This window comes from Leuresthes tenuis, unplaced genomic scaffold (genome assembly GCF_036924035.1).
Source record: "Leuresthes tenuis unplaced genomic scaffold, fLeuTen1.0.hap1 SCAF_21, whole genome shotgun sequence".
Classification (NCBI taxonomy): domain Eukaryota; kingdom Metazoa; phylum Chordata; class Actinopteri; order Atheriniformes; family Atherinopsidae; genus Leuresthes; species Leuresthes tenuis.
Window position 1 is genome coordinate 28,999,922 of NW_027325375.1, and position 23,889 is coordinate 29,023,810.

A 23,889-nucleotide genomic window follows, 5' to 3' on the forward strand; every position below is an offset into this window, starting at 1 on the left:
TTATATAACTTAAGGCTTTTTGACATCTTCCTCAGCATGTCCAGACAAGACATATTCATTCCTTTCAACAAGAAGGGTTAATAATAATAATAATAATACATTTTATTTGTATTGCACTTTATATTTAACAATCTCAAAGTGCAATATAAAATATATTTTAGCAGTAAGCTTTGTTAAAAAGGTGAATTTTAGGTCACATTTAAAAGCCTCTGCAGTCTCAGGTGGTCGGGGAGGGTGTTCCACAGCCTCGGAGCTGCAGAGGAAACGGCCCGATCACCCATAGTGGTTCTGATTTGTGGTTCTGGGGGCTTGAGGGTGTTCTTGGTTGCAGAACGGAGGGTGCATGAAGAGGTCTGGAGGGTGAGTCCATGAATGCACTGATGAGTGAGAAGAATTCTGAGTTAAAACCTTTTCAAATCAGTGATACTGCTGCTGTGCATTTGAGCCATAAAACACAAGATGATGATAATATAACAAAAAGAGCTTTGCTAAAACTTACAGTTGCAAAGATTGTGGAGGCTGTGTAACTAAATGTGAAATAAATACTTTGAGGAGTAGATAAAAGTGCTGATCGTGTTCCTCTGGCCAGAATGAACTCCATACAGGGTGGGAGATGTTGCCCATGATAGAAAGAAGTTTGTGTCTTCTTCTCCTCTACTGCTCTGAGATCATGGACGCTCAAACCTCCAGCACCAAGGTCCGGGTAGGTTTAAGTCTTTTAGCGTTATCACACTATTAACCCCACCGGACCACAGCACAGAATCTGTCCAAATGGTCGTCGTGAAACATGCACCGAGGAAGAAAAAGTGCTGCCTCCTGTAACGAGCCACAGAGATCCTGGTCCAGCCCAGTTTGCTGCCCATGTTAACACTCAGATAGCTGCACTCCAGTCCCAAAAAGCTTCCAAATGGCACACAGGGATCAGAAAATGTTTGAGTCTGGGACACTGAATAAGAAGAGGAGGCTTCCTGATAAACTCTTACTGTAGATTCGACTCAGCTCCTTTCTGTAATCCAGTCAGAAACGAAGGAGCCTCACATTAGCTGCAACATTAAAACAAAAGCTGGTTTCCTCTTTTCATTTGAGATTTTTCTCTGTCAATCATAGCTCCAGATCTCAGCAGCATAAGTATTAGTCTAGATTTAGCTGTGTCACAGGAAGCCCGAGCATCATCTGCACCTCCAGCATGAATAAAAAGATTGCTGCCAAAGGGGGAAGGAGCAGCGTAGCGAAGCCATGATGGAGCGCTCATCTGTCTGGCAGGCCCCGTCCTGTGGGAGCTCGAGGTGACCAGCAGGTGGCTTGAGGACCCACTGTGGCCTGCAGATGGTGCACGGTCTGTAGAGGAGGAGGGAGAAAGAGATGGAGACAAACAGGCATACAAAGAGCGCCCCTGCCCCCTCCTCCCTATTTCTCTGTCACAGACCCACTGCTACAGGAGAATCCCTGCAGTTGTGGGGAAGGAGGGCTGGATGGTGGGAGGTGGGGGGGATTGTCTGTATACAGCTGGGCTACATCATTAAGATCAAACCCTTCGGGAGAGGCAAAATTCACTCTAAATGGAGAGCAAGTGTACCTTGTGACCTGAGCTTTGGTCTATCCCCATGTGGTAATTTCTGTTTCCCCTTAACCTCTGGTCTTCTTTTCCCTTCATGCGACTGACTGCCTTATTGTCTGTTTCTCACTTCTGCTTCCTGAACCACAGAGTGGGGGCCTGTCGGGTCTGTTGTTGCTCATTTCAGAGGGAATAGGGCTGAAGATTTACTCACAAAATATGTGACAGTTAAACCGAAATAAAAACTGATGGATATTCTGAACCCTCCACACTAAACAGTAACCCCCAGCAGCAGGTCAGTGGGGTGCTTTCAGTAAAGCACATACAGACTAATTGCTTAATAAAGAGTGGAGGGGACATGTAATTGCTACGATCGAGGGGACTGAGGTGCAGCAGTGTTTGCTTTTCCAGCAGAAAGGATGGGGCACCACAGTGGGGGGGGGGGTTCTCTGTTTATCTGGGGCCATGCAGCTCCTCACAGAAGCCTCTAATTATCTTGTCAGTCGAAGATAATTCAGAAAACAGGATTGTTCACACACACATATGCACACATTTCCAGCCCCTGAATCAATAATCCGATGGTGGCTACAAGGAAGCCTTTACATGTCTTGTTCTTCTCAGTTCCCCATGTATGCTTTTGTTTCAGTTTGGATAGGCGGTGCCATGTGTCAGGGTTTGTTTGACAGAAAACAGAGGATGGTTAGCATAGATATGTGTGTATTGATACCTATGTTCATGAAAATGATCCGTTTGCATGATTCAGCAGTGCTGTGCTGGAAGTCAGGCTGCAAAAATGTACACATACATTTTATTTTTATTGTATATAATGAGGCTCGTTCTCACCTAACGTCCTTACATAATCGTTTTAGATGATAAGATAATATCATAAAGATATATCTTTATACATCTTAGAGTATATATTATTGTTAACAGTGCAGCCTCAGATCAACACCAGAAGTTTCCAGGCCTAAAGTTTTGTTTAAAACAGGTTTCGGAGTTGCATGGTGGTGTGTTTGTTGACACTGTTGCCTCACAGCAAGAGGGTCTCTGGTTTGAATCCTGCCTGGGGCCTTTCTGTGTGGATTTAGCAAGTTTTCCCAACACATGCACGGGTTCTCTCCACGATATACATACACGATAGTTTAATTTGTCCTTAGGAGCGAGCGTGCATGGCTGGTTGTCTCATTTGTCTTCCAGAAAGCCCTGTGATGGACTGTCAACCCGTCCAGGGTGCACCCCGCTCCATGCCCAATGGCAGCTGGGATAGGCTCCAGCCCCCCTGCAACCCAGAATTGGATTATGTGGGCATAGAAAACGGATGTCAAAGAAACAGATTTATCAGATTTATCATAGACGGATATATAAGAGAATACTGAATGAGATCAAATACTTTAGTAATGATCTTAACCATCTGTATCTTCTTGAGTGAGCTCCTTTAGTGAGTTATTTGCCTGCAGAGCCAGAATGCTAAATATTTAATAATAAGAGACAGCTGCAAATGTAAAGCTGCACCTTTATTCACTGACTGGGAGAGAGGTTGCATTGATTGTTGCAGCAAAGCAGAAGCAACTGGAGGAGGTTTGTTGATGCTGGTTTAGTTGCAAACTTGTATTATTAGCAGAAAAGCTGAGCATCTGAAACAGGTCAGCACCAACTATTTCACATTAATATAAAAGGACACGAAGCTTTCATAACCATCTCTGCAACAGCTGACCGGGTGTTTTAGTTTTGACACATTTTCCCATAAAATAAACAGATAAAAGCACAAAGGATCGGTTCCTATGTTGCATCACTGATGTTTTTTCACTAATTTTAACCTAATTCCACTTTATGTGGGAAGGATTCCATATCTTGTACAGTTATTTAATTGTAGGTGTATTTCAGAAAGCTCCATTGAAAAGGACTGAGATTATAAGCCGTGTCATTGGCACGGATCCATGGGATAAAGGCGTCAGTTTTTGGTTGATAGTTCCCAGCTTGCATCTAAACTAAATATTTCAACATTTAATTTAGATCATGTTAATAGTTCCAAGAACATGACTCACGCTGATATTTAGTTTTATCGTTGCCTTGAAGTTGACCTTTTTTGTTTTTAAGTGAAATGCCGAGATAAGATTTAGACAAGTTGCCACGATACATTTCAATGCCTTTGCTGATATTTTCTTGAAGAAATGTTTACAAAAAGAGGAGCTTTCCAAAACCACATTACTTGGCACAGGCTAATTCTAGACTGCTTTCAGTGCTAATTATGAAGTATTAGCAGGATCATTTACTAAACTGATGGAGACCATAGTAAATATTAGTCTAAGTGGAGGGTTTCATGGGAAAATTAGGAGAATATGCTCCTGTTGTCCCAGGGTGTGTGTGTGTGTGTGGCTTTTGGTGTGAGACATGGGGAGTCCACTTATTGGACAACAACTCTCTTGAATCAATGAATAAATAAATAAATCAAGTGCTGATTATAACTGCAAAACATCAATAATTTAGCATTGTCATGATGATATCCTGGGATTAGCCTTTAGCTGGAAACTAGCTTAGCAGAATCATTTGAACGGCTGTACATCTTTGATAGAATAAATTAAATATTACTCTTTTCTACCTGCAACATCATACTTATTACCATTACAAATATGCATGATGACACGCTAACATTAGCGGTTAGCTTGAAACACAGATGTTTAGCTTCATAGGGTTGATAGCATCATCATATACTCTTAACACATATCTTTAGAAAATGGATTCTGTCATTTTCATAATTTCATGAATAATCTTTATATAACATTTCAAATTTTTTTATTAATTATACTTTATCCCCCTCTAGAAGTAATATATTATATTGTTTTTTTTAAAAAAAAAGCTCATAATATAAAGCCCAGGAAAATAAATCTTATATAAATTGTTTGAAATATCAGAAAATGCCATTTTCTTATGTACAAAAAGCAAATAGTTTCTGATGTTAGTGATTTTTCAACAAAAGAAAAGACTATTACTGTCTTATTACTTTCCACCCATCATGACAAATCTAACCAGTAGCACTTAGATGTTCAGAGCTGTCATAGTAATGTATTGATCAGCCTGTGAATAATGTGCAGACCGTCTCCTGTGTTTATATAGTGTATAAAGAAAGTGAATATATTTCATAAGCTTTCTTTCCCCCCATCTCCTTGCAGATCTTTCCAAGAATCGTCTCACAGAAATCCCTCCAGAAGTGTGTTTGTTCGCCCCCCTCGAGTCACTCAGCCTCTACCACAACTGCATCAAGTGCATCCCGGAGGCCATTATCAACCTTCAGATGCTGACATATCTTGACATTAGGTGAGCTATTGCTAACAATATGCTCTCAGTTCTGTTTCCAAGTTTCTTTTGATCAGTTCAGCAGCAGTGAATGTTCATGTGTTCGCAGCTAGAAGTCTCTGAAGAGGTGCTCGTTCCCCTTTTAGTGCACCAACAGCACGGAAAAAAAAAGCTCACATGAAAGAGACACATTTCCTCTATTGCTAAAGCTCAATTCCCAATGTCTTTGTATGCTGTTTTAAATGCAGGTCAATGTTTTATCTTCCTCCACAGCCGAAATCTCCTGTCAGTTTTGCCAAAATATCTGTTCAGCCTCCCCCTCAAAGTTCTGCTTGTAAGCAACAACAAGCTTGTGTCCATCCCTGAAGAGATTGGAAAGGCCAAAGAGTTGATGGAGCTGGTGAGCAGAGTGCATTTATCAGTACATACGGCCTTATGTATATTGATGGCCTGAGTAATCCTATTTGCTACACGTTGTCTCCTGTTTAGGATGTGAGTTGCAATGAGATCCAGGTCCTACCAGCTCAGGTGGGGCGGCTCCAAGCCTTACGAGAGCTTAACATTAGGAAGAATTGTCTTCATATGCTGCCTGAGGGTCAGTATAATATCTATGTTGTTCTTCCATTTATTTATTGTCTAATGTTGTTTGACAGTTTGAGTGAGCATGCTAGTCCTCTCACAGCCAAAAAACACTTGGCTACAGTGTTTGTTTTGTGTTGGCTGTCATACTATCTTCAACATCTCATTCACAGTCTTCGGCAATAACATGAAAATTATCAGTATGATTGAATCACCACAATGTTTCTGAAGTTACGTAGATTTACAACCTTAAACTGAAATGTCTCGCCTTTTTCTGCATGTATATGACTCAGACTGAATGTTCATCAGAGCTTGAATAAGGGCAACTGGACCTTTCACCTCTCATCTGAAAGGTTTCTTCAGTTCTAAACTAGATGGTGGGGGATATCAATCTTATTATAAGCAGGGAGGTCTTAAAGATCCAAGAAGAAGTCCAGTTGCCCTTATTCAAGCTCTTATTATTACCAAGACCTGGATGACTGAGAATCTTCAACTGAATACAAATTGAACAATGTTATTTTCATTTGTCGCAGAAAACTCTAATTCACAAAGACTTTTGACATCATTTCACCAGGGAGAGATGCTGTAAATGTGCTGTTAAGTCACTTCATAAGAACTGTGGGGTCTAATATTTCCTCACACTTTTGACAGAGAAGTTTAGGATATTATGGTTTGTTGGAAGCAAACATTTTGTTTCAGTACCTCAAACTGTACAACTGCATGATTAAACTGCTGTAGTGCTACTGGGAAATATTCTGCCAGTGGTGTGGTGTTGCCAGGAGACGTGTGTGTGCCCATACCGCCTTTGTTTTATATGCAGGAATGCAGAAGGTGTCACACTGTACAATGATGGCCGTTTAATCTCAGACATTTGTACTTTCAGAGTTAGCAGACCTGCCCCTCATTCGACTCGACTTCTCCTGCAATAAGATCACAGAGATTCCTCCAGCTTACAGGAAACTCAGGCAGCTGCAGAACATCATCCTTGACAACAATCCTATGCAGTCTCCACCTGCACAAGTATGTACATCCACTTGTGTTTGGGTTTCACTAAAGACTTCTGTGCACCGATTACATGCTTACGGGATGTATGATGTATATACAAGAGCTCCATCTAGTGGACGAAAGGACACATTTCTCTCTGTGCCGGTACACATTGCATATGTATGTGTGTTTCAGATTTGCCTGAAGGGCAAAGTTCACATATTCAAGTACCTGAACATCCAGGCTTGCAGAATGGACAAGAAACCAGACACCCTGGACCTCCCCTCCCTCAGTAAACGTTGTCTTCCACAGCCCCTCACAGATAGGTTAGTATTCGAATACCAAGTTTAGCTCTGTCATAAAGCATAATGTTTTTTATTTAAAGATGATATTCTATGTATTCTTTTTACACAAACTACAAATACATCCACTTGTTATTTTATTAATTCTGCAACATATGAATTATCTTGCCTAATTCCAGCATGGAGGATTTTTATCCCAGTAAAAACCACGGGCCCGACTCTGGAATTGGTAGTGACAATGGTGACAAGAGGCTGTCAACAACAGAGGTCAGAGTTCAAACTCACAGCATTCAACTGATTCAATTACAATCTCAGCATGATCCTGGCCTGATGTATCCAACTTGTGGAATTACCTGTGTGTTTAAAGGGGAACTCCGGTATTTTTAAACCTAGACCTTATTTCTGGCATGAAATACATTCATCTACTCACCGAGAACAGTTTGGTGAAAGTCCTTCGGAAGATATTTAGATAACTGGAGATCCATATAAGGAGTGAACGGGGCTTAGAGGATGCAGCCTCTAAATAAGGCATTATCTGTCTTTATTTCACCAATACTTTAAGAAGAATGAATGAATGAACGTGTGCTATAGCTCTGTTAGCTCATAGCTGCTGTGTTGTTGTTATTGGCGGCTATCGGGGGGCTAATAGAGGGCTTTCTACACACTCATCTACTGGGATAACAGGTGAAGTGGTCCCAGTAGAGTGCCTGTGTAGAATTTCCTCCGTTAGCTCTCCTATAGCCACATAACAGCAGCTATGAGCTAACAGAGCTATAGTACACGTTCATTCATTCATTCTTCTTAAAGTATTGGTGAAATAAAGACAGATAATGCCTTATTTAGAGGCTCTAAGCCCCGTTCACTCCGTTATATGGATCTCCAGTTATCTAAATATCTTCTGAAGGACGCCGACTTTCACCAAACTGTTCTCAGTGAGTAGATGAACGTATTTCATGCCAGAAATAAGGTCTCGGTTTAAAAATACCGGAGTTCCCCTTTAACTGCTGCTGCTTACCAGTACATCTAAGAACTGGATTGACTCCTGGGTTAAGACAGTAGAACTCACCTGGTGACGCCTCGGACAGAACCGATCAGGATAGGATAGACTTTAAAGTTCAGGCTCGTCGCTAATAAGAAAAATGTCAGCATTTACGACATAAAATGTGGAAGGCGTTATTTTTAACAGAAGACAAGAAAAGGTAGGGCATTTATTAGGTATGGCACAAAGTGTTCACGAAGGGACTGAAACCTGAACGCTGGGATTGGCCTGATGTGGAGCCCGGTAGTTAATCAGGGCTGACAGACATAATGAGTCAGAAATAATAGCTGAGGTTGCGGGTGGAAATCTAAAACCTCTAACCACTTTTCTATGATTATCTACCTTTTAATCTACATGCAACTGCAAACATAATAATTGTCATGAGTTAATGGAGACTGTAACCATCCTAAGATTAAATAGGTCACGCTCAGAGGTTTGGCTGGGTGCTCAGAGCAAAATCCAGTTTGGTGGAAAGAGATTAATGACATATAGTGAATGATATGAACCTCTTTCACACATGACCTCTTTCTTAACCTGTCGCTGCTGCATCTCGTGCCACACAGAGGCGACTTAGCTTCGCACTGCTCTGCCCTTTTACGCATCAAGCTGGCGTCATGGAATCCGCTGAGTGACAACAGCAGCGTTTGGAGCGGCTGAAAGTGTGTGAAGGTCATTTTGCCGTGGTTACGACCTCCTCCGCCGGCTCAGAGAGGGACCGAGGGGTGACTTCAACCCCCTGTTCTGCCTCGACTTTCACACTCGAAGCGATGAGCAACAGAGGCGCATCAGTCCCAGCTTGAGCAGGTGTACATGAAAGAGGCTCATTTCTCCCACAACATTAGTCCTGCCATGGGTTCCTCACGCCTTCCCTCAACATGTTTATGTTCTCGGCCATGTTTGGCTACATCTAAAGAAGCAACAGCCACAAAAAGTAATTTTTACTGCATGGATATCTGTGCACAGACTTTGTGGCACGCTGGCATCATAACTGTGAGCAGTCAGCATCACTATGACAGCTTTTGACACCACTTTTTGCTTCTTCTGCAGCCCTCTGATGATGACACTGTCAGCCTCCACTCACAAGTTTCAGAGACAGCTCGTGCTGATGCCCTTTCCCTTCTCTCCAAAATGGACTCTTGCAAAGGTTATCGACAATAAGTATCACATATTCCCTTTGAAAGCAATAACAGAGACACGGGGTTGTTGAATGAAGTGCCTAAAATGTGACAGTTAAGTGATGAACGCGGATGCTTCCTCCCTCTATCAGATCAGGATCTCTATGACTTTATAGACCCCAATCCTGATGAGGATCCTGCTCTGTCAGAGTGTGATGGGCAGCAAAGCAGTCACATGTCTTGTATAAAGGTATCTGTTTGTTTGTCAGACTGTCTTTCAAAGAAAAGTATTACTTTAATCAAGAAAAGCATGAACACATCACTCAGGCATTCATGGACGAGAAAGTTCATCTCTGTTAATTGGTCCTGACATGGTGTGCGTCTCGGTGTGTTTCAGGAACTGGAGAAAGTTCTTAACATGTCTCAACAATGCAAAGATAAAGACAGCTGGAAGGAAGAGTCAGGGTGAGTCATCTGCAGCGAAGCCGTCAAAGAAGGAGCTTATCTTCTCAACCTTTACTGTCATGCATTACATTTATGTAATGTGCTAAATGCACACAACACAAAGACTTGAGGTGATAAATCTGTGGGACAAAGGAACTCCCTGACTACACCTCAGTGAGTCATCATCTTAAATGCTATGGATTAGCATAATAAGCACGAAAAGATCAGCCGGTGGAAACTGTAATGCGGAGTAACGCTTTAAAAAAAATGTAGGAAACGGTGGAAAAGTTGTGCACGGCCAAAACAGCATATCAATGGGCCCACAAACCAACACGATGGGCAACAGGTCAGTAGCATGACTCTGTGTGAAAGAGCATCTGGAGGGATTGTTTCCTTTAGAATCAAAGACCGGGAGAGGCTTTCCACTGAAAGGCTCAAAGGACAAAGAAAAAGGCTCGCCACCGTACATTTAAAAAGACTCTATGATACATGATGTAGTTAAAACACTCTGAGAATGACTGAATCACCTGGAAATTACTGGACAGGCTCAGGAAGACTTCTGAAAACCATCATCAGTGAACAGCTCTCATCACAGAAATAAACATCCACAAATACTGAAATATCTTCTCTGGGCCTGAAATCATTTAAGATGGACTCACCGAGATGACGTAGACGACTGTTTTGTGGCCTGAGAAATCAACTTAGAGAAAAAAAAATCTGCCTCTGTCCCAATATTTCTGAAAAATGCTGCTGTCATCAAATAATGATGATTAAAAATTTTTTTTAAACAATTTGTAAATCTATTTCCAATTAGATTCAACGCATTTAGGTGATCTGTAATCACTGCATTCTGTTTTTGATTTGATTTGTGTTCATTTCAACCCAACATGGTGGAGGTTTAAAAGAGCATGCGCGGAGACGCTGTGCAGCTGTGTTGTTGGAACATATTGTGCTTGATGTCTGTTGCAATCCTTCTTTCACTTGAATCAAAGATGTTTGTAGACATATGAGACGAGATTATCCACAAATAAATGGAAGAAGCTTGATGAAAGCACATAAACGAGTGGATAACTGCTGAAGCCACAAGTGGTTTTACTATTTAACGACTCAATTAGTTGCACAAATGCAAAACTTCAGGCTCTTTTCTACCTTTTATGCACGTATGCATTGCTGCCTCAGGCTGATTCTGTGGCTAACGGATCTCTGCACCTGCTGGTTTTGATTTATGCTTTTGGTTCCTTCCACGTAAACAGAACCTTTCTTTGTAATCCAGCACATACAAAGAAGAGCTGTGCTCAGTGTGTGGCTTCATGAAAAGACATTCAGATGTCATGTTAGGTATTTGATGCTAACTGGAACAGTATTATGGGAGTTTCCTCATACAGCATGTGGTTTTAAGCTGAGTTTACAGCACACTGTATACATGGTTATGTTATGGGTGTTCTGTGTTCTGACAGCTGGGATTTGTGGAAATTATGTTTAAACTCTTCATCTTTCCCCAGTTCTGATAAGGAGCAGCTGGTTGAGGAGGAGGATGATGAGCTGAAAGAAGTGCTGGACCTGAGGAAGATTGCTGTTCAGCTTTTGCAGCAGGAGCAGCAAAACAGGTGCGTGGGACGTAACTTTGATCCTGTTGGTGTGACACCATGCTGTGCTGCTTAATTCTGCTCTAAGTCTTCTCACCTTACCAAAAATCTCCCTCCATCAACACTACTTTCACCTCTTTTGTCTCTGCAGAGCTCTTTCAGCGTTACTTTACTTAATCTCTGTCTACTTTTGTCCTTCCCTTTATCATATCTCTTGCTCCATCAAAGGTTGCTAGAAACTTGGGTGTCATGATTGATGACCAACTAACCTTCAAAGATCACGTTACCTCGGTTGCTCGTTCGTGCCGCTTTGCATTACTGAACATAAGAAAGATCAGACCATACCTAACCCAACATGCCCCCCAGCTGCTGGTGCAGGCCATGGTCATCTCCCACCTTGACTACTGCAACGCTCTCCTAACTGCTCTCCTAACTGCTCTCCTAACTGGTCTCCTAACTGGTTTCCTAACTGGTCTCCAGCCTGTGAAACCTCTGCAGATGGTCCAGAACGCGGCGGTGCGCCTGGTCTTGGATCAGCCTAAAAGAACACGCCCCCCCTCTGTTCATTGAGCTCCTCTGGCTGCCCTTAGCCGGCCGCATCAGATCCAAGTCCCTGATGTTAGCTACAAAGAGCTTAATGGAACGGCTCCATCTACTTGAATGCTCTTGCAAAGGCTTCTGTCCCAACTGGGTCCCTCCGTTGGTCCCAGGATTGTCGTCTAGCAGCTCCTACACCACGCCTAAGACAATCCAAACTCTGTTCATGTGTCGTCCCACGATGGTGGAATGACCTACCGAGCGCTACCAGAACAGGGGCGTCCCTGTCTATCTTCAAGAAGCTCCTGAAAACCCAGCTCTTCAGAGAGCATCTCCTATCCCAGCACTTACCTTGTACTTCCCTACCCCCTCTATCTCTGCACTTTATCTTTCTGCACTTCCTTCTATGCCTGCACCCTATCTCTACTCTGTCCCCTCTGACAGAGTCGGACTCCTGGGTTCCTTCTATGTAGTTTATTGTTAGCTTTTTATAAAGCTGTTATATCTTCATTTGTAAGTCGCTTTGGATAAAAGCGTCTGATAAATACAGAAACATAAACATCATCTCTTGTCCTCTTCTCTCTCCTCTCAATCTGCTTCTGCATGGTTCCAGACGACGATCCCTAATTTGCAGAGCAGAGAGTCTTATTCACAGGCGGCGGGTGACTGGCCGAGCACACAGGTACATGTACGGAGATTTTCGCTCTCCTTATTTGCAGACAGCATGTCACAACTTGTTAAAGAGGAACTGGTCATTCTGTAGTTCGTTTCTGTTGCATTGTAACAGGAAGGGGGCATGGATGATATTCTTGAAGCAGGATATACAGTTTTACTGTTTGAAAAAAGGCTTGAAAACACTCCCGAACATGATTGTAAAAGAAATTTCAAATCTTGCTTATGGAGGGTGAATCATCATACATCATCTAACGAGGACTGTCCCTGGTTTCTAGGCCTCGTTAGAACAGTACAGTAAGGATTGTTTCTGTTTCTGTCTGCAGATTCCTGAGTCACTCTGGAAGCTCCAGCAGCAAACCAAGGCTCGCACCTCAGACCGCTCGTAGGTACGTACAAAACTGCGCCATGACTCAGGACTGATGGACCACGACTCAGGACTGGTGGACCATGACTCAGGACTGATGGACCACGACTCAGGACTGGTGGACCATGACTCAGGACTGATGGACCACGACTCAGGACTGGTGGACCACGACTCAGGACTGGTGGACCATGACTCAGGACTGGTGGACCATGACTCAGGACTGGTGGATCATGACTCAGGACTGGTGGATCATGACTCAGGACTGAGGGACCATGACTCAGGACTGGTGGACCACGACTCAGGACTGATGGACCACGACTCAGGACTGATGGATCATGACTCAGGACTGGTGGACCATGACTCAGGACTGATGGACCATGACTCAGGACTGGTGGACCATGACTCAGGACTGGTGGATCATGACTCAGGACTGGTGGATCACGACTCAGGACTGGTGGACCACGACTCAGGACTGGTGGATCATGACTCAGGACTGGTGGATCATGACTCAGGACTGGTGGACCATGACTCAGGACTGGTGGATCATGACTCAGGACTGGTGGACCACGACTCAGGACTGGTGGATCATGACTCAGGACTGGTGGATCATGACTCAGGACTGGTGGATCATGACTCAGGACTGGTGGACCATGACTCAGGACTGGTGGATCATGACTCAGGACTGGTGGATCATGACTCAGGACTGGTGGATCATGACTCAGGACTGGTGGATCATGACTCAGGACTGGTGGATCATGACTCAGGACTGGTGGATCATGACTCAGGACTGGTGGATCATGACTCAGGACTGGTGGACCACGACTCAGGACTGATGGATCATGACTCAGGACTGGTGGATCATGACTCAGGACTGGTGGATCATGACTCAGGACTGGTGGATCATGACTCAGGACTGATGGACCATGACTCAGGACTGGTGGACCATGACTCAGGACTGGTGGATCATGACTCAGGACTGGTGGACTATGACTCAGGACTGGTGGACCATGACTCAGGACTGGTGGACCATGACTCAGGACTGATGGATCATGACTCAGGACTGGTGGACCATGACTCAGGACTGATGGACCATGACTCAGGACTGGTGGACCATGACTCAGGACTGGTGGATCATGACTCAGGACTGGTGGACTATGACTCAGGACTGGTGGATCACGACTCAGGACTGGTGGACCATGACTCAGAACTGATGGACCATGACTCAGAACTGATGGACCACGACTCAGGACTGGTGGACTATGACTCAGTGTCACTGAGCGATGGAACTCATGTATCGTATACACTGAAATCTGCAGTGTAGTTGAAAACTTTATTTGCACTGTTTTGAGAAAAATATTTTTCAATATTCTCCTTTTTTCTTGCCACTAATTTAGCAAATCTTTAAGTTACTCATTTTATACAGACTGTCAGAGAGATACATTGTGCTTTGGGCCGTGGAAGCAAGCCTATAGCACAGTAAAAATGACCAAATTAAGCAGAGGCTTTGTCCTTGTGGCTGGAGGATATATCCTTGCTCAAGCGAACTATTCAGCTGACGAGGAATAAGGTGTTCCTGGTCATTAACTCTATTTATATATCTCTTTTGCTTTTCTAGTCTGGTTGACCTTTTACATTGCAAGCCCCTTTCACACGGGATTTATTAGTCTATACAGTACAGTGTTAACAGGCTACAGTCACACACCGATGAACACATAAGAGGCAACACGAGGCTCAGGTTCTTGCTCGAGGACACGTTAACATGAGATCAAACCACTGACCAAACCGCTGACCCTCTGATTGACAGACAGCTGCACTTCCTCCTGAGCTACTACTGTTCTTTCAACCTGGGTGGTGTCATTTAATGAAGCTATTTGATGGACCATCTAATCGCTGGGTTAATCTTTAGCATTGCAAGGCTAACGAGTAGCATGTCTAGACCCTCTTAATTAGATATTCTCTCAGCTGGCCATTGGCATTTCTGGAAGCTGACTGGATTAGCTGACTTGTCTTCTTCTTTTGAAGATTTGAGATTGTGTTGAATGCTACCACCACATACTCTGGTCTGGGTGGTTACTGCAGTCTGGCTGCTGCCTGAACCTACCATCGATTGCTACAAGGTTTTTCTGTCTGAAGACGTCACAAATATGGGGTAAAATAGGGTATGAAGACGGGGCATATGGGGCGTGTCAGGCACAATTAGCTCTTCAAATTCTCTGACGTACTATCATGTTACGCTCAGATTTATCAACAGTGTGTCGTATATGAACTGAGACCCATGTTCACTGCACGTTAAAGTCATCTGGTGTTACTTGTGTCTTATTTCCAGTGCTTCTCTGGATGAAGGAAGTAGTGCAGCATCAATGCTGAGTGGACAGGTACAAAGTCTTCTACCTCTCAGCAGATATACTGTGTTTGATGTGTTAGGTTCCCCGTGTTTGTCTTTGTTTGCACTTTTCATTCTTCAGGTTCAGATTTCCTAAACCGGGAAAACAGAATGATTTTATTTGTAACTTTCTGCTTTTGCAGCCCTCTTCCTCCTGCTCCTTTGATAGCAGCTTGAAGACAGATCAGTCAGATTCAGACCCAAAGTGGCCTGAAGTCCCACCTGTCCTCAATCAGAATGAAGATCGCAGACGGAATAAATACCTGAGGAAAGACTACTTAAAGGTATGAGCTGGCCATCATTTAGTGAATGGGACTCATTTGGGGACTGGATAGTTTAGTGGTATGATTGCCACCTTCCATGTGGGAGATCTGGGTTCAAATCCCCTGCATGAAAGGTACTATCTCCTGTAGGGGTCCTTAGGCAAGACCCCCTTACCCTATCTGTAAGTCGCTTTGGATAAAAGCGTAAATGCATAAACAAACTAATAGTGAATCAATTTCATGCATTCGTCAATGCTATCAAAGCATGCATTGTGGATTTTCAGATGTCCATTTATAGAATTAATCTCACCACCCCAGTTTATATGTTTGTCTAGCAGTAGGTCTCTTTTGGTAGTTCCAGAAATCTGGATGTTGAGCTTTTTCCAGTTCTGTGAACTTCCTTTTGAGTAGTTACTGCTTTAAATGAGGCGTTTGCTAAAAGAATAAAAATATATCTACTGTTAAAATGATGAATAACGAAGCTACGATAATTAAAAGATGCTGATACCCAGGTTTAATAGCCGAGGGCTGCTCCCTGAGGGTCCCACAGCTTCTGGATAGTCCCGCTCTTTAGCTCGGACAGGCGACAGATCTCCAGTTTCTGAAAGCGGCAGAAAAAGCCTCAGTCACTCTGGAACATAAAGACAGGAGACAAAAGAGCCACATGGCGTCAATACTAAAGTTAAAACCGGAGGAGAGTCCTCAGCATCTCTAAAAAGGTGTAAAATCCAGTTGTCACGACCACCACCATCAAGTCTGTGTACCGTTCAAGGTCAGCATGTAAAAAACACACAACATGCAACTCACGTAAAATCCAAACTAAGTAATGAATAAAAATTCAAGGCAGTACAACATGCAATATATAACCAATCAAATCATAACAGAGTAAGAAAAAAATCAGAACACACACAAGAAAAAACTGACCTCGTCACATATAGATATCTGAAAACAGTGTCACTGCACGTGTTTTTTGTTCTCTGTGTGTGGTTTGGGTTAGCAGTGATGTGTAGATAAATGTCACCACAAAGATCCCAGAGAAAGCTGCCTCAGGTTTTCTGAAGTAAGTTTGACGCTCCAGTCGTTTTGATTCAGGATAACGATGTGAAAGAAGTGTGCCTTCGTAGTCAAACACCTATTCAACTGGAGGTGATGAGGATAAGTAAGAGAATCGGCACAAAGGCATGCTTAAGAGTTGCTTTTTCTTTGCTTACAGTATAAGTGTCAGAGTGCTCGTAAAAACTCCAGTGGGAACGAGGACTGTGAGGTAGGTATAATCTACCATCATGTTTGGACAATAACCCCTGAGTTGTGATAATGAGTCTTTGTGAATATAGGATGTTATCTCCCCAGGAGAGTTTGCGCAACGCTGACTTCAGTACCACGTTGACAGTGTTTGGACTGAAGCCAAGATCAGGTAACACACATTTGTGATAGTTATTGTCTTCTCGTTTTTCCTTTTTACCTGTTTTATTGTGTTGAATTAATCAGTAGATCTCCTCTGGGTAAACTGATTCAATGACATGCCAGTTCATGCATGTGAGAAAAGCACCTTGTGCTACTTTCTGTCTACATACGACTTCATTCATTTAGATTTCTGCAGCTGGAGATAAAACACACTGCATCAACATGTCAAAGGTTCTCACGGACGTGTCGAAGCACTGCGTCCATGTGAAAACAGAGAGGAGGTATCATTGAGGCTCATTATTTTGCACTGTGAACGCTTGATGATACCTGAAGCCAACATTTTTTCTTAGGTGGAGCCCAGCATTCTTTCTCTGGAAGTGAGGAAGGTTTTCTGTGGAATTGTTTTGTTCTCTTGCTGTCGAGCTTTATTTGGACATACAATGATTTAACCTCAGTTCACACATGTCTTATTTCAGTGTGAAAATCAATCATGGAAATCTGTTCTCATCTTTATAGGTTTATACCTTTTATTGGAGGAAGTTCCTCAGCCTTTGTCGTGATTATAGTTTTTGTTTTCATGTGTTTGGTCATTAGTTTTTGCCATGTTTCCCCTCAGTCCCTCTTGGTCAGCAGCTTCACTCACTTCACCTGCTTCTGTCAGAACGGGTTGGTTAGCTGTGGTGTGGCTTGGCGTGGAAGTAGGACCCGGATGCAGATATCTCAGAAAAACAAAATGATATATTGGTATATTTCAAAAGTAAAACAACACAAAGTGCGGCTGAGCCGGAATACAAAAACTATGACTAACCAAAAGCACATGGGAACAAACCATAGACCAAACCTGATGTGACATGAATAGCTGTCTTCAGTGACAGTGAGGATCTGGCCAAGTGCAAGGGGAAACCTGGAAACTATCCTATTTTTCGGACCATAAGGCACACTTAAAATCCTTTAATTTTCTCAAAAATCGACAGTGCTTCCTTAAAATGTGGTACGCCTAATGTATGAATTCATTCTGGTTGTGCTTTCTGACCTAGAACCGATTTTATGTGGTACACGGCGCTCAAAAATCTGTCAAAATGTTTTAGCACGGCCTTGGTAAACTACGAAGCTGCACTGTTTGATGGATTGAGCATTACGGGCCACCGTAGTCACGAGCCTCGCAGAGTGTGCATTCATTCATTCATTTTTTATACCCGCTGCCCCAAAAATGGCTCCTGTTAAGAGACATGCTTACGAAGCGGATTTCACACTCAAAGCTATCAGTCAGGCAGTACAACAAGTGAGTTGAATAAAGTTTGACTTATCTGAGTTTTGTTTCATTTAATGCACCTTATAGCCCAAAAAATATGGTAAATACTGAAAGGAGGTGATTAGTGATGGAGTGCAGCTGAGGGGGAAAGCACAGGTGAAGTGGTCCCAGTAGAGTGCCTGTGTAGAAATCCCTCCGTTAGCTCTCCTATAGCCACATAACAGCAGCTATGAGCTAACAGAGCTATAGCACACGTTCATTCATTCATTCTTCTTAAAGTATTGGTGAAATAAAGACAGATAATGCCTTATTTAGAGGCTGCATCCTCTAAGCCCCGTTCACTCCGTTATATGGATCTCGAGGAATCTAAATATCCAAACTGTTCTCGGTGAGTAGATGAACGTGTTTCATGCCAGAAATAAGGTCCAGGTTTAAAAACACCGGAGTTCCCCTTTAAACTGAGCATCACCACATTGTCATAATTCAGTGTTCTGGTGTTAAACTGTAGCTCCCTGCATTGCTTTCATACTTGGACATCTAACTCACACCTAAACAAGCTTATATACACTGCAGTAGTCCCGTGTCCAAGCCCCTCTCCGGTTTCACCAGCTTCCTGTCTGTGTTGTCTTTTATTTCTTATGTTGTCCTCGTTTTATTCAACTTCTTACTTGGTAAAGCACTGTGGGTTGCATTTGTGTTTGAGAATTGCTTTACAAAGAGAAAATGAATTAGATTTAGTTCGAACACGTTGGACTGTGTCACATTGCTACAAAGCTGCTCAGGAAATGTTGAATTTCTCACTTTGTGTCGTGCCCTGCTGGCAGAGTGCTATTTGTTGTGCAGATTTATACATTTCCAGTTAAAACTGAGCTGATCTCCAGTGGTTTGATGCATGATTTGGAAAGCATGATGATGTCTGATCTAAATGCATCAGAGGGCTGCAGAGATACAAAAAGAGGGAAAATGTTTTGTTGCAGCCCTGGAATTAAAGATAAAATCAGCATGTGTGAAGGGAAATGTGTGGAATAGGAACAACATGGCTACAGAAAACACACAATGGAGCTGTGTTATTAACTCCTGAAAACACAGATAAAACACAGATAAAACACAGATTTGTTTGCTTCAATATAATGGATCATTGTGGCCCCACAAGAGAACATTTTCTGGCAGGTTGTTTATCCGTTGTTAGTAAGTGCTACTTCTCAGAAGTACTTCCAGGAACTCAGTTTAGTTTGCACATTTCCCTGTTTGATTTGGAACTCAGTACTCAGACCCTGTTCATATATTTTCAGCCTTCACGAGAGGAAGCCGTCAGGAATACAACTCGACAGACCCCAGTTTTACGATGAGGAGGAAGATGGAACACTTGAGGGAGGAATTGGAGCAGATCGGACTATTACGGCAGGTCAGGCGCCTCACAGCTTTGTTTATGCATTTGCATTTTTGCACAATTCAGAGAGTAATAGAACCTGCCAAATCCTGTGTATGTTTACTCTATTGAATGTGCGGACTGACAAATGTCCAGTGTATTGTATGGGTTCTCACTGAATGTTCCTACATGACAACACGGAGATAATCTAAACTTCTGAGTTTCCAAAGAGCTAAATTACTCACACAGTGCGGACCTGCCCTGTCTTGTCTCATCTAATTTTGTTGGGCCTGTGCGTTGTAGCATTAATGTATGTGAAACTTAACTGTTCTCTCAGTTGTTTCTACCTTGAGCCTCATTTTTTTTTCAGACTGCATTATCATGTTACAAAATATTGAGTTGCACATCACATAAACACACACAGAATCTAAAGTGATAAACAGGACAATGGGCTCTTTTTGGTTCTTGTAACTGACGTCGGTCTCCATGCGGGGGGCAGAGGCCCCCCGCATCCATCCTTTTTTTTTTTTTCGGCTTAAATGATGTCAAGTTGCAACAGGTCCAGGAGAGAAACCCAGACATCCCTCCCTCCAGTTAAACATTGACACTCTCCAGCTCCTCCTTACTCTTTAGGCTGAATTTCTAAAGTTCAAATATGGTTCCTTTACACAGATCTATATTACTTGAAAAAAGAGAGGAACCACTTTACAGCTGAGACGTCTGCTCACTCAGTGGCTGAGAAAATCTCAATGAGAAGCTGCAAACTTTAGCGCCAGCGAGCGCTAACTGGGAAACTCTAGCAGCTCTTGGCACAATGCATTCTGGTCTATTTCTACTGATGAAGTTTACAGCTTCTGTTCTGTTAGCTGTTAGCGTATCATGTGACAAGTTTGAAGTGAATGAAAAATGGCTTCCTTAGGTAATGACTCCATATTTTCTGACAAGAAAACAATGAAAACATTAAGGAAATGAGAGAGTTTTCACAGACGAGTCAAATCGATAACATTTATAATGTAATCAAAAAATATGGAGCAGGTTTTACATGAATTGTGCTCAATTATGAGTGCAGAGGGCCACCGACACAACCCAGGGATCAGAAGCAGACAAACAGGGCCACAATACCAGGCCGCCAGTAGCCCCCATGGAGCACAGAACCCGGGAGGCCCACTGCAGGGGCTCCCATGGGGCAGAGGCCCCCCGCAAAGCCAGCCCTGGCCACCCATGCATGAGTCAAACGCCACTCAAATCCCCAGCAGATACCTGGGAGCCAAGATGCGCCAGCAACAGGGGTGTTGGAAGAGGGCCCCCCCCCCCCCTCACCCATCTGGCTCAACAAAGTCGAGTGTGTGAGAAGCTACTGTGTTTTAAAATGGGTGGAGTCCAGGTCAACTTCGAGTTTCTGTTGTTGTTTAGGAACATTGTTGCTCTGATATGAAGTGCAAAAATCATCCTTCACTTTTAGGGTGACGGGGGGGGGGGGGCCTATCCCAGCTGTCATTGGGTAAGACCCTGGATGGGTCGCCAGTCCATCACAGGGCCACACAGAGACAAACGAGACACACAACCTCGCTCACGTCCACTCCTGAGGACCCTTTAGTCACAGATTAACCTGACATGCATGGTTTTTTTGGACGGTGGGAGGAAGCCGGAGAGAACAAAGCTAAAAGTATCAGTCTGCGAGTAAATACCAACAGTAAGTTTTTACTGCCAGCGGTGCACGACGGGCACGTAAATCTGCTCCAAAGTGTTCGATACAGAAAAGGAGGAGAATCAAACCTCCTCCATCAAGTTCGACCGACAGACTGCCAAGAATAGGTGAAGCAAGCGAAGAATCTTTGGAAGGGAAATAAAAGATGGCAGCAGATGGAGGATGAGTTGCAGATAAGATTCTAATCTACGATGCCTCCCAAGTAGAACAAACGTGATGTTGTAAAGTCATCCATCCATTTTCTATACCGTGGGCTGGAGCCTGTTCCCCGCAGTCATCGGGCGAAAGGCGGGGTGTTGCAAAGTCAGAAAAAGTAAAAGTAAAGCTTTTGATTTGTTGACATAGCAAAATACGCTTCTCTCAGCATTCCTGATTGCTAGATAATGACAGCTTGATAGTATTGCACCACTGGATGTCATGTCTGTAGGTGATTTCAAGCGGTGAGGTGTCCTGATAGTCCACAGTTTCTGGGATTTTTTTTCTAAACAGAATTCTTAAGAAGAAAAATGTCAACTTTATTTGATTTGTTCATTATTTTTTATATAATTTCAGTGCCTTGAGAAAGTATCCAAAGCCTCCGTGTTGCAGCTGGATTTGATTCCTTGTCGAAGTCATGCTCTTTGGGTTTGGTTGTGCTTTTCGGGTTGTTTTCGTTGCTCAATCGTTTCAGTTGTTTTTGCTCTTTCCAGTCATGTCTCAGTTACCAGATGCCCTTAACCTTTTCAAGGTTTGCTTGTCCAACATGACGTGAAACAAGCTTTGGCTGTTTGCCAAGGTGCTGAGGTCTCAATGCAATCATTGTCACGACTGGTGAGAAATTACTCTTCTTTTGTATACAAGAAAATGGTGGAAACTGGAAACTGCATATTTTCTGCTGGTGACCGTGTAAGTGGGGTCAAATGGAAGCGAGTGAAAATGGAAAACACTGACAATAGTTTAACATTTGTATCATAGCCCCAAGCTGCAGAGAACAAGCTGATGGCAGCTATTTGAACTTTAACATTTGTTGACCTCAATGACAACTTGAAATCCACGATATCCATGAATTGTTACATTGTTGGCGCCTTGTATGAAAGTATGAAGTGCCTTTTTGCTGCATTACAACCTAGAATTTACCTAAAATTGAGAAAAATGTAAGTTGTGCATCTGCTTTTCAGTCATGGTTTTTAAGGGCGGCTGTAGCTCAAGAGGAAGAGCAATCCTTGGGTAAGACACTGAACCCCACGTTGCCCCCCCAGTGTATCATTGGGGGTATGAATGTGTGTATGAATGATTAGAAAAGCACGTAGTTATGAATCTTAAGACGTGCTGTATGAATGTGTGTGAGTGGGGTGAATGTGGCATGTAGTGAAGTGGTCAGCTAGACTAGAAAAGCGCTATACAAGTACAAGTCCATTTACCATTTACCATTTTGTGCTGCCATAAATCACAGAATTAGCTCAGTTAAGTCCACCTGTGACACATGGCTGCTCCATGGTGTGATGGTTAACTGTCGCCTCACAGCAACAACGTTCCCGCTTTGAATCTCAGCTCATATTTCAGAGTCTCTTTGAATCTCAGCTCATATTTCAGAGTCTCTGTGGGTTCTCTGACTTCCCCCAGAGTCCAGAACATAACCCGTCTAGGGTGTACTCTACCTCTCACCTGATGGCAGCTGGGAAACACTCCATCCCCAAAAAGAGAACACCTTATAGTAAAAATAAAAAATTAAAAATTCATTTGTAGCACATTTCATGTACAAAACAATTCAAAGTGCTTTACATAAAATAAAAACATTGCAGCAGGGAGCGGAAAAAGCATTACAAATATGTAAAAGAATATAAATAGAAAGAAATTAAATAATTACAATGAATTAAAACAAGCAACAGTCGAGATAAGTTGAACTTGTTTGCAGCATAACAGCTAAATGCTGCTTCTCCAGGTTTAGTCTGGACTCTGGACTGGACCAGCTGACCTGAGTCTTGGATCTAAGAGCTCTGCTGGGTTTATATTCTCTGAACATATCACAGATTCTGGGATTTGTAAACCATCAGCAGGCTTTTAAAATCTATTCTGTGACTGACTGGAAGCCAGAGTAAAGGTTTTAAAGCTGGTGTGATGCGTTCAGATCTCTTAGTCCTGGTTAAAACTCCAGCAGCCAGACTTACAAGGGACCAGATTATAGACACTGCTTCAAAATAGAAAGAAAGAAAAGAAACAAGAGTCTCAAACACGTGTGAACTGGTACTCTGTCCTAAAGAAACTTGCATTAAAAGGGCAATGACACCTGCTGTACAAACCCAACACCCTCAATTATCCCAAAAATGGCAAATATAGGAAGATTTTGAGGATTACCTATTGTATTCTTCCAGAGAATTAAGACTGGGAGGGCAGTCTCTTTATGTTAGCACCAACTGACTTTTTAGATGATGACTGAGTCGTATTAGAATCAAACACATAGTTGTGGTAAAAACATCTGGCAACAGCACAGAGTCTTCCTGATAACAGACTAATGCTTCACTTTGATTGTGACATCTGAGATATGTAATGGGAAATAGATAATGAAAGGATGGTGCTGTTTAGATCTGACTATAATCCAAAATCCCCGCCGCGCCTTACTCAGGAGCAGGTTGTGTTGCCATGGTGATGGTGTCAAAATAAAGGAAACTCTTTTGAAACAAGTACATGCGTTTGTTGGTTGAAAAGGAGCTAAACAAAAGAACAAACCAAAAGTAAAAACACGTTTAAGAGAAGAAGAGAAAGCAGCAAGAGAACAAAAGGGCTCTTACATCTTAACTGGGTCACGCCTGAAAACTTGACAACAGCCCATTGTTCATTTCAATTATGAGGAAAGCAAAGTAGCGAGTGTGCATTTAACGGCACATAGCAGACCAGAGTAGAGATAGGGTGCAGGCATAGAAGGAAGTGCAGAAAGATAAAGTGCAGAGATAGAGGGGGGAGGGAAGTACAAGGTAAGTGCTGGGATAGGAGATGCTCTCTGAAGAGCTGGGTTTTCAGGAGCTTCTTGAAGATAGACAGGGACGCCCCTGTTCTGGT

General features: G+C 42.9%; 1 protein-coding gene across 1 annotated transcript in view; it reads left to right on the forward strand.

Moving 5' to 3' along the window:
- Window positions 1–23,889, forward strand: part of lrch2 (leucine-rich repeats and calponin homology (CH) domain containing 2) — a 36,245-nt gene that overhangs the window by 3,466 nt on the left and 8,890 nt on the right. Inside the window, exons 2-18 of the mRNA XM_072375136.1 lie at window positions 4,726–4,870; window positions 5,123–5,249; window positions 5,339–5,444; window positions 6,312–6,448; window positions 6,608–6,738; window positions 6,894–6,981; window positions 8,801–8,897; window positions 9,021–9,118; window positions 9,266–9,333; window positions 10,815–10,919; window positions 12,049–12,117; window positions 12,434–12,496; window positions 14,801–14,849; window positions 15,001–15,141; window positions 16,334–16,384; window positions 16,471–16,534; window positions 19,069–19,181. Coding sequence (XP_072231237.1) covers window positions 4,726–4,870; window positions 5,123–5,249; window positions 5,339–5,444; window positions 6,312–6,448; window positions 6,608–6,738; window positions 6,894–6,981; window positions 8,801–8,897; window positions 9,021–9,118; window positions 9,266–9,333; window positions 10,815–10,919; window positions 12,049–12,117; window positions 12,434–12,496; window positions 14,801–14,849; window positions 15,001–15,141; window positions 16,334–16,384; window positions 16,471–16,534; window positions 19,069–19,181 — 1,652 coding nt within the window. The remainder of the gene's footprint in view (window positions 1–4,725; window positions 4,871–5,122; window positions 5,250–5,338; window positions 5,445–6,311; window positions 6,449–6,607; window positions 6,739–6,893; window positions 6,982–8,800; window positions 8,898–9,020; window positions 9,119–9,265; window positions 9,334–10,814; window positions 10,920–12,048; window positions 12,118–12,433; window positions 12,497–14,800; window positions 14,850–15,000; window positions 15,142–16,333; window positions 16,385–16,470; window positions 16,535–19,068; window positions 19,182–23,889) is intronic.